Source organism: Balaenoptera physalus, assembly GCF_965194825.1.
Source record: "Balaenoptera physalus genome assembly, chromosome: 1".
In the NCBI taxonomy this organism is placed as follows: Eukaryota; Metazoa; Chordata; class Mammalia; order Artiodactyla; family Balaenopteridae; genus Balaenoptera; species Balaenoptera physalus.
Genome location: NC_138882.1, coordinates 65,325,926 through 65,341,790, shown reverse-complemented (window position 1 = coordinate 65,341,790; position 15,865 = coordinate 65,325,926). Strand labels below are relative to the sequence as shown.

At 45.3% G+C, this 15,865-nt stretch overlaps 1 protein-coding gene across 1 annotated transcript in view; it reads right to left on the bottom strand.

The window, feature by feature from the left end:
* Positions 1–15,865, bottom strand: part of GPA33 (glycoprotein A33) — a 50,431-nt gene that overhangs the window by 29,890 nt on the left and 4,676 nt on the right. Inside the window, exon 2 of the mRNA XM_082438716.1 lies at positions 1,752–1,906. Within this exon, the coding sequence (XP_082294842.1) occupies positions 1,752–1,906 (155 nt within the window). The remainder of the gene's footprint in view (positions 1–1,751; positions 1,907–15,865) is intronic.

Below are 15,865 nucleotides of genomic sequence, written 5' to 3'. Positions count from 1 at the left end.
CTGTCCCATCAGGGTGCCTTGGGCAACAGACAATAAGGTGCCTTAGGCCAACATTTGCTCTCCTTTCTCATCGGCCCTGCTGCTTTAGGACTTGGGTGTCCTGGGTTCCCCTTTCTTTTCTGTCAGGGAAAAAGCTAAATGCTTTCACTCTGAGTAGTTGGGGATCTAATGCCAGGCATGTGTGCATTTTAAAAGTAGAATCCACTTTAAAACTTATGAATAGGGACTTCCCTGGCAGTCCAGTGGCTAAGACTCCATGCTTCCACTGCATGGGGCATGGGTTCCATCCCACTGGAGGGAACTAAGATCCCACATGCTGCACACGTGGCCAAAAAAAAAAAAAAAAAACTATGAATAGATGTTCCTCTTCTTACAGTTAAAGAAATGTGAATTTGATCAATAATGAGATACTTTTTCACTCATCAAATTGGCGAATATCAAATAGTTTGAGACTACTCTGTGTTACAGAGTAACACACAGTGTAGGTGCCTACACTGTTGTTGGTGAACATGAAGATTGGTCTGACATCCAATGAAAGTAATTTGACATTATTTATCTAAATTTTAAATTCACATAGCCTTTGAACCAGAAGTTCATTGTTAATAATTTATCTTATATATAAATATATATTTATAAATAATTACAATAATATTTAAAATATACCTAGAGACATATATATAAGGATATTTATTGCAGCATTATTTGTAGCAGCAAAATATAGGGAACAAACCTAATGTCCATCATTGATACATATAGAGCATTCATAAAATGTGATACTTAATGCAAATATTTAAAAAAGAATGAGATAGATATAAATGTACTGATATATGGAAAGAGTTCCAAGGTATATTAAGAGGAAGAAAAGCCAAGTGGAGGACAGTATGCATGTAGTTTATATAAACATATATATTCATATACATATATGTAAATATATGTCTATGTTTGTGTGTGCATGGTATACATGTGGAGCATCTATGGAAGTCCACCCCCAAATCTGGTAATAGTGGTTGCCTTTGGTGAGGGGAATAGGGAACTGGGATTCTAGGGTCAAAAGTAGATGCATTTTCATGTGTGTGAATATATACATTCACATTTTCTTGAATTGGCATAAAGAATCATTGGAAGGATACACAAGAAGCTAAATCTTAGCCAAAAGTGATATTCACAATATTGAATGATTGTAGCAGAGATACCAATCAATCAGAATAAATGCTGGCCCCAAAGAACCAGTACCAGTGAAAATTAGCCTTGCTGGGGAGGATGGGGAGATAGAAGGATTAGGGGATGGAAACTGGGTAGATGGGACAAGAGGGGCAGGCGTAGGAATGAGACTTCTCAATGTGCACTTTCATGATGTTTTAATTTTTGAACCATGGGATTACTATCTATTCCAAAACAGAAAATAAAATCTTCCCATAGTCCCCAAAAGAACCCAAACAGGAAAAAACTATAACAAAATTTGGCCTCAAGGGAGAGCGCTATGCTAATCAAAAGGAATGATACAGTTTACGTCATTTGAGACTGACCAACAGAAAGATGTTTTGGGGAAGGTGACTCTTTCACACTTGAGGTGGCATAATACGGCCCTCCCCGGGTCCAATATTCACTGCTCCCTCCCCACCCATCCCAGCCTGGGCGCTAACTAGGTTTATTCTGCCTAACATTTATTGAATGGCTTTATAGTGTTTATCCTCCAAGGGGTCATGGTCAGGTGGTACTCATGATGCTCCCAACTTTTTAAAGATCCTTACCGTATGACTCCTTAGAAGCTTGTCCCATTGGATAAATCCTTCTCGGTCGAGGGAGGAAGTTTGGTAGGTGCATGGAAGGGTAACGCTCTTTCCCCGAGCAGCCCGAAGAACGTCCTTTGGGGTTTCCACAGAGATGGCGTGGACAGTCACCCAGACTGGAAGGAAAGTGGGAAGTAACTGACATGGGCATTCATACGCATTGCCCACTGGACCTCAGAGGGAATGGCCAGTGACGCTCTTCCAGCCACAGCTAGACACACTGCAACTGAGATCTCGGCCACGGCACGCCAGCTGTTCTCCTCCAGGCCCGGGGTGAAGACAAACACGTGCACCTTGGTTCACCCTGTCCCCATCCCACAGCATCTCAACAAAGTTAACTGCGTTGTGTGATGGGTAAAAGCCTGGCTTTGCGCCTCAGCCCCACCTCTTACACACTGTGTAAACTTTTGTCAGCCTCAGTTCTCATCTATAAAAAGGGACACTAATATTCTCAGAGCTGTTGGGAGAATTCAGCGAGATAATATGTATAAATGCTTTGCTTAATGCCTGGCACATAGAGCGCTCTCAATAAATATTTCCCACCGTCTTTTTTGTTGTGATGATGATGATTTATTCATTTATTTAGCAAATATTTATGGAGTGCTTAAATATGGTAAGAAAGTTGATGAATAAGATTAAGTCAAGGTAAAGAGAGAGAGGGTTCTCCCAGGGGAATTTATTCTGTATAAGTTTATCAGAAAAAAGATGAGAAAAAGAGTGTGGCCACATCAGTATCTCTCATCACATACATTCTTCTTACCATGTGACTTTGACTCTCCTCCGTCAAGAGGTAGGGTCTATGTCCCCACCCCTTGAATCTGGGTGGACCTATGACTACAGTGTGAGTGACGCCCATTTGGCAGAAGCTCTAGTAAATGGATTTCCTTCCTATATAGTCTGGATACCCTTTAAACTGCTGATTTTTATGCTGTTTCCCAGGGTGGGCAATTTCGTACTCAGGCCCATCAGCAATATCCCTCCTTACTGCAGGTTGCTGTGTTGGGGATTGGGTTCCCATGGATACAACATCTCTGTCTTTCCTACCCATTTCTATGTTGTCCTTCTATGTGCAGTGGCTGTTTAATCAGCCCTCAGATCTTCCTCAGGAGGAATTGCTCTATATGTAGGTGTAGATTCGGTGTGTCTGTGGGAGGAGGTGAGCTCAGGGTCTTTCTATGCAGCTATCTTGGGCCACTCCTGTACCAGTCCATATTTAGTACACAACTTCTCTATGGCCATTTCAGGAAGTAGCATAGCATTGAGTTTAAATGCACAGGCTCCAGAGCTAGAATGCGTCCATTGGAATTCCAGTTCCTTTATCTACTAAATGTATAACCTTGAGCAGTTTACCTAAGCTCTCTGTGCCAGGGTCCTCACTTGAAAAATGGGTTGTTTGAAGATTAAATAACATGAAATGTGTACTTTGTTTACAATGATTCCTGACCCATAATCAGTGCTCAACATATGACAGTTACATTATGTATCTGTGTGTTCAATATATTCTCTCTCTATATATTCATATAGAATAACTTCCACTTTCTCATCCCATAGTCTTTTGTTGAGGCACATCCTTAGTTAGAAGTTAATCACAAGAGATAACCTACCTACCACCACCATAAGTGAACTACCATAAAGGAATAATAATTACTAATGATTATAACTAAAGAATAGATCAATTTTAGAGACCACTACAAAAGCGAGTAAAAGTTATTTTATGTTAATTTGTGAGGGAAGAGATTGAAATGAATGGATGAGAAAGAACTCATAAAGAAAAGGAAAAAATCTCAAACAAGTATAGAGCACTATTTAAATGCTATTTGTAAACCTGAGAAGGATCTTTAAAGGCTGATCTGGTGCCCTGAGACACACATTTTCCATAATCCTAGATGAGAATTTATCCTATGTTTAAGACCTTCACGCCAACAGCCATCACTGTAAATCCTCCACAGCTAATCAAATCCTTCTCACTGATTCAGTCAGTATCCTCTTTTTTTGACATCACTGGCAGTAAAGACATCTGGCTTAACTTCTCAATAATTTCCCATCATAAGCTCAGAGGATTCTGATGTTTGCAATCACCAACTTTCTCACCCGCAGTTCTGTAATAAACTGTAATAAACCCAGTTCCTTTCACCTCTTTCTATAGGCTTACTGTTTATTAGCTCTGTGGCCCTCGTTTTTCTGTTCTGTGGAATCTTTGCATCCTACTCAGTTGATGAGACAAAAGTACCAGGTGGGACATCTAATCCATCATCAGAAAACTAGGAAGTGGAGAAGTTTGCTTCTAGAGCCTTCTAACAACCTCCCTTTCTACTTGTTTGTACAGATCTACACTGGGTATCTTCTTTCCAGTTGCCAGAACCCACCCTCTCCCCAGTAGTTGCAGCTCTCCCATCCTGTTGCTGCCTACAGCTGTGTCCCTCATGCTCCAGAGGTATTCTTTCTTTCCTGCTCCCTCCCCACTCTCCTTTTTTCCTCAAGGCTGAGTTCTTCTGATACTCACGAAGACCATCCATCTGATAAGCTAATTCACTATAAGGTGTTAAAAACAAATAGTTCAGTGATGTGTTAACCTTCCCAACGGTATACAAATTGGAAGAGCAGGTGCTTTCACCTGCAAGGAAGGAATCAAAATCTCACAGCACAATAGGAGTTTGCTGAGGAAGAAATTTTAAGCACATACATTGTCCTAGAGAAAATGCCCAAAGGCTCTCAAGCAGAGTAGATGACTCTGTCCTTTGTGCCATGGATACCACCCACGAGTACCTTCATCCTAGTACTCTCTCATGAGGGTTTATTACATATGGCAGAGTGGCCAAGAGCGCAAACGCTGGAGCCAAACTGCCCAGGCTGGCGTCCTCATTCTTAGTTTTCCTAGCTGTGTAACCTTGCACAACTTAATTAACTTCTCTGTGCCTCAGTTTCCTCGACTATAAAATGAGGATAATAATATTATCTAACTCAAGGTTGTTGTGAGGGTTGGATGACAACATATTTAGCATGCACAACCTTCATCCTGGCACATAAGCAAGAACTATGCCAGCATTCTATATTGTCATATCCTTCTGCTCTGCTACACTGTTTTTCCTTCCTTTTCATATCCTCAGGGCTCAAAAAACTGCCTAACACATAGGAGATGCTCAAATAAGTGCTCTTGGACAGCACACTGAATGAGTTCTAGAGAACTTAAATTTAAAAGATGGGTAGGATTTGCAACCAGAGAAACATGGTTGAAGAACTTACCTTACACATTGTTAGAAAATGTCAAAAAAAAAAAAAATTAAATAAAGAACAAAAGGAGCCCAGAGAGGGGATGCCAAGTCTGCAAGTAGCCCCAGATGGAAATGGGAAAGGTCATTTAACCTCCCTAAGTGGGTGGGGTGTGAAGAGACAGCTTGAAGCCTCCAGGATTGCTTGTAAATAATTAAGGTTTGTTAAGAAGATAATAAAGTGTCTCTTGAGAGCTAACCAGAAGGCAATACATCCAAGGAGAATAATGAAGTGCTCGACGGACTGGCGGCTTTAGGCATACACAGCACATTATGGGAACCCTTGGGAAACTGGCAGGAATGCCTCCACTTAGCAAAATCCATTCGCTCAGAGAAACCACATTCTTAGTTAGGGAGGAGGTGCCCGAGGCCAGAAGGGGCCCATCGCACCCCAGGACTAGATACATGCTCTGACATTGAGAAAGCGCTGGTCTCTAGGGAAAGGGGTGCAGCTCACACACGCATGTGCATGTTGGTTTGTCCTGCCCCCCACAAGGTGGGAATGACTCCTGTAGGCTCTCAGACTGGCAGGTGGGGGAGGAGGGATGGAGAGGTGGGGAGGGGGGTTAGAACTCCATGGATGTTTGAGGAACTCTTTGTTCAACGTGGATCTTTAGGAATCTATGAATTCCAGTCAATTTAATGAATTTTTCCTAAAGCCCTAGTTTAGCGCAAGGCCCTGGGAAAATGATCAGAGGCATCTTCATGCCCTACCTCCTCCAGGAATCCACCTGGACCATCCCAGCCCTTACTGGCTTCGCTGAAGCGCTTCAGGGAGCATGTACCCCACGCACACGTCATTCTCATGTCAGTGTGGGTCTATGTGTGCGGACCGTGTCTCCTCATCATATGGCAGCTCCTTCCAGCAGGGTCTGTGTCTCAGACTTCTCTTGTACCCATCGCTTGCTAGTTCCCACCCCAAGGTATGTACACAGAGCTGGGAGCTAATAAGACTTTATTTATTGAGTGGTTCATGACACAGTCCCTGCCTAGGAAGCAGTTAGCCAGCATCACTGTCAGCCAGCATCCTAATAGAGCCTAATTAAGTGTTAAGTGCAAATGATAAGGAGTGAAGTGTAGGGGTTGGGGGTGGGTGGGTGGAGAGGGGAGGGACCTGGAAGAAGGATTTTAATGGAAAGGCTTATTGAGGAGGTGGGACTTGAAATAGCCCCCAAGGGATTCAATTCACTATGTTGAACTTGTGCATAGAAGACAGTAAAGCAGGATGCAAAACTGTACATGCAACAGTATCCCACTTCCACATAGTCACAGAGAGGAAGCAAATTCTTAGAAGAAAAAATACCAAATACAGAATTAATACCAGTTATCTCTGGATTCTGGGATGATGGGTTTCTTCTTTGCGTATTTTTATTTTCCAAATGTTCTGCAGCAGACATGCGGTACTCTTGTAACCATAAAGCCATGTTACAGTTTTATATGTCAAGCAGGAAGTGAGGAAGTAGAGAGGTGAGGGCAGCTTATTTTGTCAAGGAGCTCACGTAACATGGGGAGATGGGAAAGCTGGAGCCAGAGGGCCATGAAAGATCTTGAGAAGGTTTCTTTCATCCCCTCTGGGATGGAAGATGGAGAGACTTAAGCAGGCTCCTAGGTTATAGGGATGGAACTCCCAGAAAGGAAGAGACTAAAAATAGAGGAGAAGCCAGGTGGAGCCAGACCCCCGGCTGGGTGGGGAAGGGCATAGGTGGAGGACTCGCCTTGCCACAGCAAGAGTCACCTGTTCCCATGTGTACAGAGGTAGAGAGGAGTCGGTGGCAGGTGTGGAGCACTGAGCTCTGACTGGGGGCCCTGCCCTCCACATTTTATGCCTCTCTCCCAGTGAACTTTGTGACAGTCCTAAGTGGGAGCGTCTGTCTGTCACCATGTTCTGCCCATGCCAGGTGTTTATGGCATCCCTGACTCACCAGGGCAGAGAACGAGGAAGCAGCCCAAAGGTCCCTTGGTGGCAGGGGAGGAAGGTACCTCAGGAAGGAGGTGGGTGCCAAGTGTGACAGTTGGTGCCCTGGACAGAGAGGGCTGCTCCAGGGACAGAGCAATCTGGGAACAGAGACAAGCCCAGCAGGCAGGGAGGACATGGAGACAAAACCTGAGTGCTGCCAAGGTGGGGTAGTTTGAGGAGCCACTAAACTTTACCTCCAAGTCAAATATGTCCTCCACTGGCTGTCTCAATACTGAAATGCCCACTGCTGAGTGAAGGTGCTGAAGTCCCTGCTAAAACACAGGTGCCATCGGGGAGGGAGGGAAGACACGGTGAGTGACTCTCTTCCTTTAACACGCAGGGCAAATCCATTTCCTTAATTAACCCCTCTCATCCATCCATCCCTAGAAACGATGGGTAATGTTGATAGAAACAAATGCAATTAGGAAATTGAGGCTTGGAGAGAAGCAGGACAGAGTAAGAAGGAAGGGAAGAGAGACAGGATAGGAGACACTGAGAGTAAACCAGCTTGCTGCCTGGTGAGGATCAAAAGGTTAGGTACTCATTCATTAACACCCACCCAGCAAATGGCTGCTGGATGCCCCTGTTCCAGGGACTCTGACAGGCTCTGGGGACAAAAGGGCAAGCAGAGACAGACACAGTTCCTGCGTTCATGGTGTCTGATCCTCTGCGTGAGTCAAATGATAATAAATCCATAATCACAGAGGCAAATGTAAAACCACCATGGTAACAAGTGGTACACATTCAATGACAGGATATAACAGAGGATTTGGGGATGAGGAGAGGTTGTCCTTAGGAAGGGCCTTTTGAGTTGACATTGGAGGATGAGCAGGAGGGAACCACAAGAAAACAGGGGAAGAGGTGAGTGGGGGAGAGAAGTGCACTGTGCAGAGGTCAGGGCACAGGAGAAGGTGGGCCACGTTCCAGAAACTAAAACAAGCCAGTGTGTAGAGATGGAACCAAAGGGGTTGTTTTGGGGGGGGTTGTGATTCCCCCTGTGTGATATCCTTTAGCCTCCCATGATGACTCCAAATAAACACAGAGGCCAAGTACAAACATCATACTTGTGCCATCAGGGAAGTTTAGGACAAACTTCACTATCTGCCAAACTTCACCCCTCAAGGTTCTCCTACAAAGCAATTCCGAAATTATACCACTCCCAGTGCAGCCAGAAATATGGGATGGGCCCAAGTCTAAGAGGCCATGACAGCAATTTGAGTCTTTTTTTTTTTTTTTTGCTATCTACAATCTATGATTTATTTCAAGCAGTTCTTTTGAGTATGAGGGTTCTTTTTTTTGGACTTTCTATAAGGGATACACTTTATTTATTTATTTTTTAACATCTTTATTGGAGTATAATTGCTTTACAATGGTGCTTTAGTTCCTGCTTTATAACACAGTGAATCAGCTATACATACACAGAGAGTTCTTTCTTTCATCAAATGAGTGAGCACTCAAAGGAGGGAGAGAGAAAAGGTACTTGTCAGTTAGAAAATCACTGATGTCTATCTTTCTATAATTAAATTAGGAGAAAAATGAAGAACCCACTGGTAGCAGGAAGAAGCAAGAGTCCTCTAGAGTCTGGCATTTGGTGAGCTAGATATTCAGTTACTGTGGATTTCCACTGTTTTTCCCCAGGCAGAACATAAGGCAGAGACTTGGGAACGCAGGTACCTGAAGCCAGATTAGGCTTACATTCCATAACTATGTTGCTTGCAGGGCTATTGTTACTATACTAGATGGCTGTGCCCCAGAGAAATGGGGTGCTGATCTGTTTCCACAAATCTTTATCCCAGTCTTCATCGCAAGGAGGGCACTGCCAAGTGCTCTCAGCCAGTCTCTTGTCTAAGTTTCCTGGTTTGGTTGACAAGATCCTGCTCAGTACAACTTTTGTTGTCACAATTTGAGTATGACGATTGATTTCAGCCCAAGGAATATGGTGAGGAGCATAAAGGGACAAGTAGCCAATTTGCAACATCAGCACAATTTGTAAGTTTCTTCCAATTTGGAAATGAAGGAGGCGAATCCAAGGGCACGCTCCAAACACGGAGCCCTCCCCAGTGGCCTTCGCCCCAAGGCCGTGTCCCAGCAACGCTCACTTCCGGTCCCGGATGTTGGGGGCAGGGTCCCCATTTCCTGTGCCCGGCAGTCTCTGTTCTGGTCAGACCGTGGGGCTGGGGGCTCGGCTGTGGGCGTCGTGGTCGCCACCCTCTACGGGCCCCCTTCTCCAGCCCTTCCCACTCCTCAGTGCCCGCCTCCGTGGGCCCATCCTCTTTTAGTCTCTCCTCCTCTGGCCCCCAGAATGCTAGTGGTCTTGCGGGAGTGGGACTTGGGCGGCCTTCCCTGGACTTTTTGGAGGCCGTCTTAGAAAAGAGAACCAGGGCTTATAAATGGAAACTGGGGGAGGCAGTGGGGCTGGTTAGAGGTCAGGTGTTGGTTGGAAAGAAGCCTTATTTGGAGAAGTTGTCCAGGTAGAAAGTTAAGTTAGATTTGGAGGGGAGAGAAAGGAAAATTATAAAGGAGATAACTGAGCAGAACAGCCCCCTGAAAACCAATCACCAAGGACAAGAATCTAGTTGTTTATGTTTAGCACACGTTGTAGAGTCTCACAATTTAAAGGTCAATAGTAGTATCTGAGAATGCTTGGTAAGATGGATGCCCTAGTTGGATTAAAGGGAGTTTTAGATTTGAGGAGAGAACTCAATGAAAAGAGTTGGAGAGGAAAAGAGGACCGGAAAGTTATAACTTGATAGTAGAAAACCAAACATATATTGTGAGCCCTTGTTCTGGAAACTATGATACCAAGGGGGAAAAAAAAAAAAAAGCATAAGCAGTAGTTCTTATCCCCAAGCTGCTTAGGAAAACAAGTCCCAAAGTGGGTGAAAGGTTAAATGGCAGTATAACAGAGGGTCAAAAAAGTGGTTGAGACCTCAAATTCAAATCAGGAAGAAATTATTGGGGCCCTAAGTTACCTAGGAAGGCTTTATGGAGAGAAAGGACTCGTGATTTTTTAAGGTTAGACAGAAAGGAAGGTGTTGACACGACAGGTAGGTCTGATGATAATATTTTTCCAGACCAAGAAGTTCAGGATGTGATATGACAAACATTTTTGTAATGTTCAAGGTGTAAAGGTATAGGAGGCAGTCTAGGTGCTGAAATATTGGGATTTGGGGGAACATTTCAGTGGTTTATAGAGCCTAAACGTGACTTAGGAGAATCTGTCCTCGCAATATGAGTCTTATCCTAATAGTAATGGGAAATCACTGAAGAGCTTTGAGTAAGGGTAGTGACATGGTCATAATTTCATTTGAAAAGATCAGTTTGGCTTCAGGGTGGACAGCAGATAGGAGAAGGGATAAAACAGGCTCCCAAAGCCAGTCGGAGGCTATGGAAGTAGCTTAGGAGAGGCAGCTTACATCGGTGAGGTGGCAGAGGAAACAGAGAAAGATGAACAGACTCAAGAGATGTTGGAGGGCTAAAATCATCAGGACATAATGATGACTTGAATTTGTAGCTGAAGGAGAAGGAGCTGTTAAGGGTGATATGGTGGCATCAAAATATGGTCCCAAAATACTTTGAAATTCCTCTGGTTACCAGGGGGTAAGGGTGGGGGGAGGGATAAATTGGAAGATTGGGATTGACATATACACACTACTATGTATAAAATGGATAATAACAACCTACTGTATAGCACAGGGAACTCTACTCAATACTCTGTAATGGCCTATATGGGAAAAGAATCTAAAAAAGAGTGGATAAATGTATATGTATAACAGATTCACTTTGCTGTACACCTGAAACTAACACAACATTGTAAATCAACTATACTCCAATAAAAATTTTAAAATAAATAAATACATTAATAAATAAATAGGACTCATATCCCCTCCCTTGAGTCTGGGTTCTGTGGTTGCTTGATCAATAGAATATGGTGGAAGTATGGTAATAGATGCTGGATCAGTATCTGGGCCCAGACTTTAAGATACTGGCAGCTTCCACCTTCTGTCTCTCTAGATGTTTGCTCTTATAATCTAGCCACCATGCTGCGAGGAAGCCCAAACTTCCCTGTGGAGAAGTCCACAAAGAGAGGAACTGGAGTTAGCACCAACTTGCCAGCCAGTGAGCCAGCAGTTTGGAAGTGGGTCTTCCAACCCCAGTCAACTCACTCCAGTTGATACTGCAGGGAACAGGGACAAGCTGTCCCTGCCAAGCCCCATCCAAGTTGCAGATTTGTGAGCAAAATAAATGTTTTTTATTATTGTCTTCAGTTACTAAGTTACCACTAAGTTAAGGGGTAGTTTATTACATAGGAATAGAAAACTGTAATGGATGACTGTTAGGTTTGTGGCTTTCATTCCTGGATGGATGGGGTGTCATTGATTGATGCAGAGATCACTGACAAAGGCCCAGATACGGGGACAAAGTCCATGAGTTTGGTTTTCAGCTTGTGAGTTTGAACTGATTCTGAGATGTCTAAGTTGAGAAGTCATGCGGACTGTTGGATTTATGGGTCTATGGCTCAAGAGAGAGGTTGGGTTTGAAGACAGAAATTTGTGAGTCAATTGAAATGGGTGTCAGCCAAAGCTGTGGATGTGGATGTAGAAGGGGGTCTGAGTGGAGGGAGCTCTGACATTTCATGGTGGGCTGAGGAGCATGAAGTTGCAGAGAAGACATGAAAGGGTTGGGTCAGGAATGTCGGAGGAGAACCAGGAGAGGGTGAGTCATGGGAACTGACAGAATAGAGTGTTTCAGGAAAGAAGGAGGAGGGATTAGCAGGGCGAGGAACTGCCAGGAGTACAAGCGCCTGCTGAGCCAGGCGCACTTTCCCCCAGGCTTCCTTCCTGCTGGCCAGCGTCACAGTCAGCAGCGTCGCTGGGTCACCAAGAAGCCCTGGGGTGGGACTCCGAAGGGCAAAAAGGCAAGACGAGGATCACAGCCATGCCCACGAACCAGTTCTTTCCTGGAGGCTTGTTTCTCAAACTGTAGTCCTTGCTGCAGCAGCAGCCTCACTTGGGAGCTTGTTAGAAATGCATCATCTCAGGACCTACTGAATCAGTCTGTACTTTGACAAGATCCCCAGATGACTTCTATGCACACGAAAATGTGAGAAGTTAACACACCAATTTAGAGGCTGGGCATTAACTCAGGGAAGCAGTGAGATGGTGCAAAACTGAGCTGCAGGTCGCATGCAGAGTATCAGCCCTAGTCACAGAGATGGCTGTTCATTAAACCTATTTTTCCTCAAGGTCCAGTAGGCAACTCTGAACCTAGACTTTCACATCAGAGTCACCTGGGTAACTTTTCACAATCAGAGGGATGCCCAAGTTCTGCCCCTCAGTATTCTGATTCAGAAGGTCTGGGGGAGGCTGGGCATTTGCACTTTTACTCCCCAGGTGATTGTGATGGGCAGCTGGGTTGCCAGCTGTGCCCCAAACCATCACTCCTCCCCCTTTGCACACATACCCCTCTTAAGCTGACCATTCATTACGTCCTTCCCACTTCAAGGCTGGAGCTGGAACTGGAGCATTTTAATCCTGATTTCAGCTCTGACAGGAAGCCAGTGTGATTCCACAGGCACATGAGCCCTCCTGTGAGCACTGGCTTCTGACTTGTGCTCAGGCACCAGCAGGTCACGCCCAGGCTCCAGGTGGGAGCCAGGTCCTGGGGACTGGTGTGGCAACGGGGCTCACAACCGTGGAGCAGATGAAAGGCCAGGCTGCCCATCTTGTAGTGCACTTAACGGCTGATACCACTCTGGCTCTGGCCTGAATACCACCCTCTCGGGGTCAAGATGAACTGGGAACAAGGCCACTCTCTATCTGATTCTCATCAGATGTACATGTCTGAGGCTGAGCCCTGTAAACCTCACAGCCTGGGCCAGGTCACTGCGTGCACTTAGAAGTGCAAGTGGCACTGGGTCACACTCTGACAGGGAAGATACCAGGGAGCTCCCCGAGCCTGTGTGACAAACAGGATCATGGCACTTCAGAGTGGACAAGTCTAAGGCATGTAGGGAAAATTATCCTGCTGGGGACTGTGGCTTTAACAAAGGCCCCAGGGGAAGGATTCTAAAATGGCATGATCAACCTCAAAAGGACAAGAACTTGGAAACTTAGTTCCCATCAAAAACCTACCATGGATGAAGCATCCATGAGCTTATTGATATTTTTTTAGATGGGGGAGAAAAAAAATTTTTTTTCTCATCTGGAATATTTTAGGATGATGGATTCCTTTATTTCTCAGTGAAAAGCAGTACTTTCCTACGTTTTTCAAATTTAAGCTTCGAGGTTTTCTCTAGCTGTAGGAAGATGGGGTTTTTTTGTTGTTGTTGTTGTTTTGTGCTTTTTATCAAGTCTTCAAAGATTTTAGGGACTCTGGGCAGAGCTTCTCAGAAACTTTTTCCCCCTGGTGGGCTCCTCTTTATGTATCTCTTTTCCTGCAGCTGTACCTTCCATCACATCAAATCTTTCATGGAGTCTGGTGGCTGAAAAATTTCCCAGAGTGGAAGAGCCTTGGTCCTGTACACAAGCTGGGGTGTTTTCTCTAGCAGCCTTTGCGAGGGGTGACAAAATCCCTCATCCTCAGTGACTCTCATTCTCTTGGCAGATGTCTGCCAGAGCAGAGTGATCAGACAATTGATCACCAAAGTCTAGTTACTTTCCTATAATTTACACTTGCCCACACTAATAACAACAACAATAATAATAAATAACTGGCATTTATTGAATGCTTATTATGTGGCAGGCACTGTTCCAGGGTCTTTACGTTGACAAACTCATTTATTATCCCTAATAACCGAATGAGGTACAGTGTGCATTTTTACACATTATAGGTTACCTTCTCCATTTCACAAATTAGGAAATTGAGATTTTTTTTTAACATCTTTATTGGAGTATAATTGCTTTACAATGGTGTGTTAGTTTCTGCTTTATAACAAAGTGAATCAGTTATACAAATACATATGTTCCCATATCTCTTCCCTCTTGCATCTCCCTCCCTCCCACCCTCCCTATCCCACCCCTCTAGGTGGTCACAAACCACCCAGCTGATCTCCCTGTGCTATGCGGCTGCTTCCCACTAGCTATCTATTTTACGTTTGGTAGTGTATATATGTCCATGCCACTCTCTCGCTTTGTCACAGCTTACCCTTCCCTGGAAATTGAGATTTATCGAGGTCAACTAATTTGCCCCACGCTAAAGTCAGTTAAGGAAGAGGGCCTGCCCTTCTCAAGTGCCGTCAGAGGGGGAGGGGGTGGGAGCATCTGCCAGGGAGGGAGAGGTATTGTGTCACTGACATTGTTTGGAATTGTCAGGCTGACTTTTATTCGGTTTAAGTACTGTTTTTAAATTCTCAAATGCACCACCTTCTGTTTGTGTCCCCATAAGACCTTATGTGATTTTATTCTGACTCCCCAAAATCCGATGAGTCCTGGGGTCTATTTTCAACAACTTTGTTATGTTACTCTGCCCGGGACATCAGCAAAATTTAAGTTGTTACTGGGCAAGTTCAGATGAAGAACAGAAGTAGGGGGAAAGCCAGTATGACTTCTGGAACCCAGCTTAAACTCCACCTCCTCCAGGAAGCCCTCCCTAATTTCCCTGCTCTTCCTCTGGCATCCTCTCCCGAGCCATGGTGGGGAGGGCCACCCGGCTGCTTTTACATCTGAACTTTGAAGGCCTTCATTGCTCACTTGTACGTAGCAATGGCTATTTCACCACCAACATTTCCACTTGGCAAACGCATGCCCGGAGCTAGCCACCAAGCCCAGCTGCCCCGGCCCCACTACTCCGGCCCCTTCCCCTTAGTGTAAAGTATGGAGGCAAAGGTGATGAGCCCATGGTGTCAGGCAGGGCAGGCTGGGAGGGTGGAGGGAAGGGGGTGGGGGCAGAAGACACACTTTATCAGTGTGTCTGAACAGAAACCCAAGAACTGGTTGAGCTGGATGAGTTCACCCAGGGGTCACATGCCTTCTCACAGGAAGAGGTGAAATGTACTGCTCCAGGCAGTTCACAGTTAAGTCCACATTTCGATCTAAGCTGGGTGCACGTTTTGTTTTGTTTTGTTTTTTTCCCAAGCCCAAATCCCTTCTTTTGATTCATGCATGGGTTTTGGGTTGCAGCCAGACTACAGATGCAAGGGTGTGTACTGGGGTAGGGGAGGAGGCGGGGCAGGGGGGGAGACTTCTAGGCTCTATAGAAGAGGATCAGAGGTCACTGGCCCAGCCCAGAAAGGGTGGTCATTTCTTTTCAGCCTCCTACCCTCTGGGCTTGAAGCACATCCTTCCGGTCTGAATCTGATGGCTGAGACAGGTCCCTCATGACTGCAATCATTCCAGACCCCTCACTCCTGTGGTGCCTGCACAAACTATGTGCTCAGTAAAGAGCTGTTTGGATGAAGGAATGAACCAAGTATGCCCTCTAACCTGATGATGAGGGCCCCTCTGCCCCAGTTAGATGGGCCTCCTGGCAGAGCCTTTGAGTTTGACCCAACCCTTCCCCAGCATTGGGCTATTCTCCAGCCAAGGGCTCCAAGGTCATGTTTTGAGAGATGGGGGAGGAGGGGGAGCCTGGGGGCCTAGGAGAATCACCCTGGGCTGGCAGCCCAGCTGGCCTGGGGCTTGCCTGTAGGAGCTGAAAAGTGAGCTCTAACTCAGACCCTCCTCCATTCTGCTTCCCAGGCCTTGGGGCTCCCAAGTTTCCTGGTATAACTCTTCACCTCTTCCTGTAACCAAGCAGGATTCCATGGGGACTTCGCAGGACAGACTCCTCTCCCCATGTCCTCTGCCTGTCTCTTGTTTGTAGAAAAGCTTTCATCTCCCACACCTCCCCTGAGTCACAAAAGTCTGGAT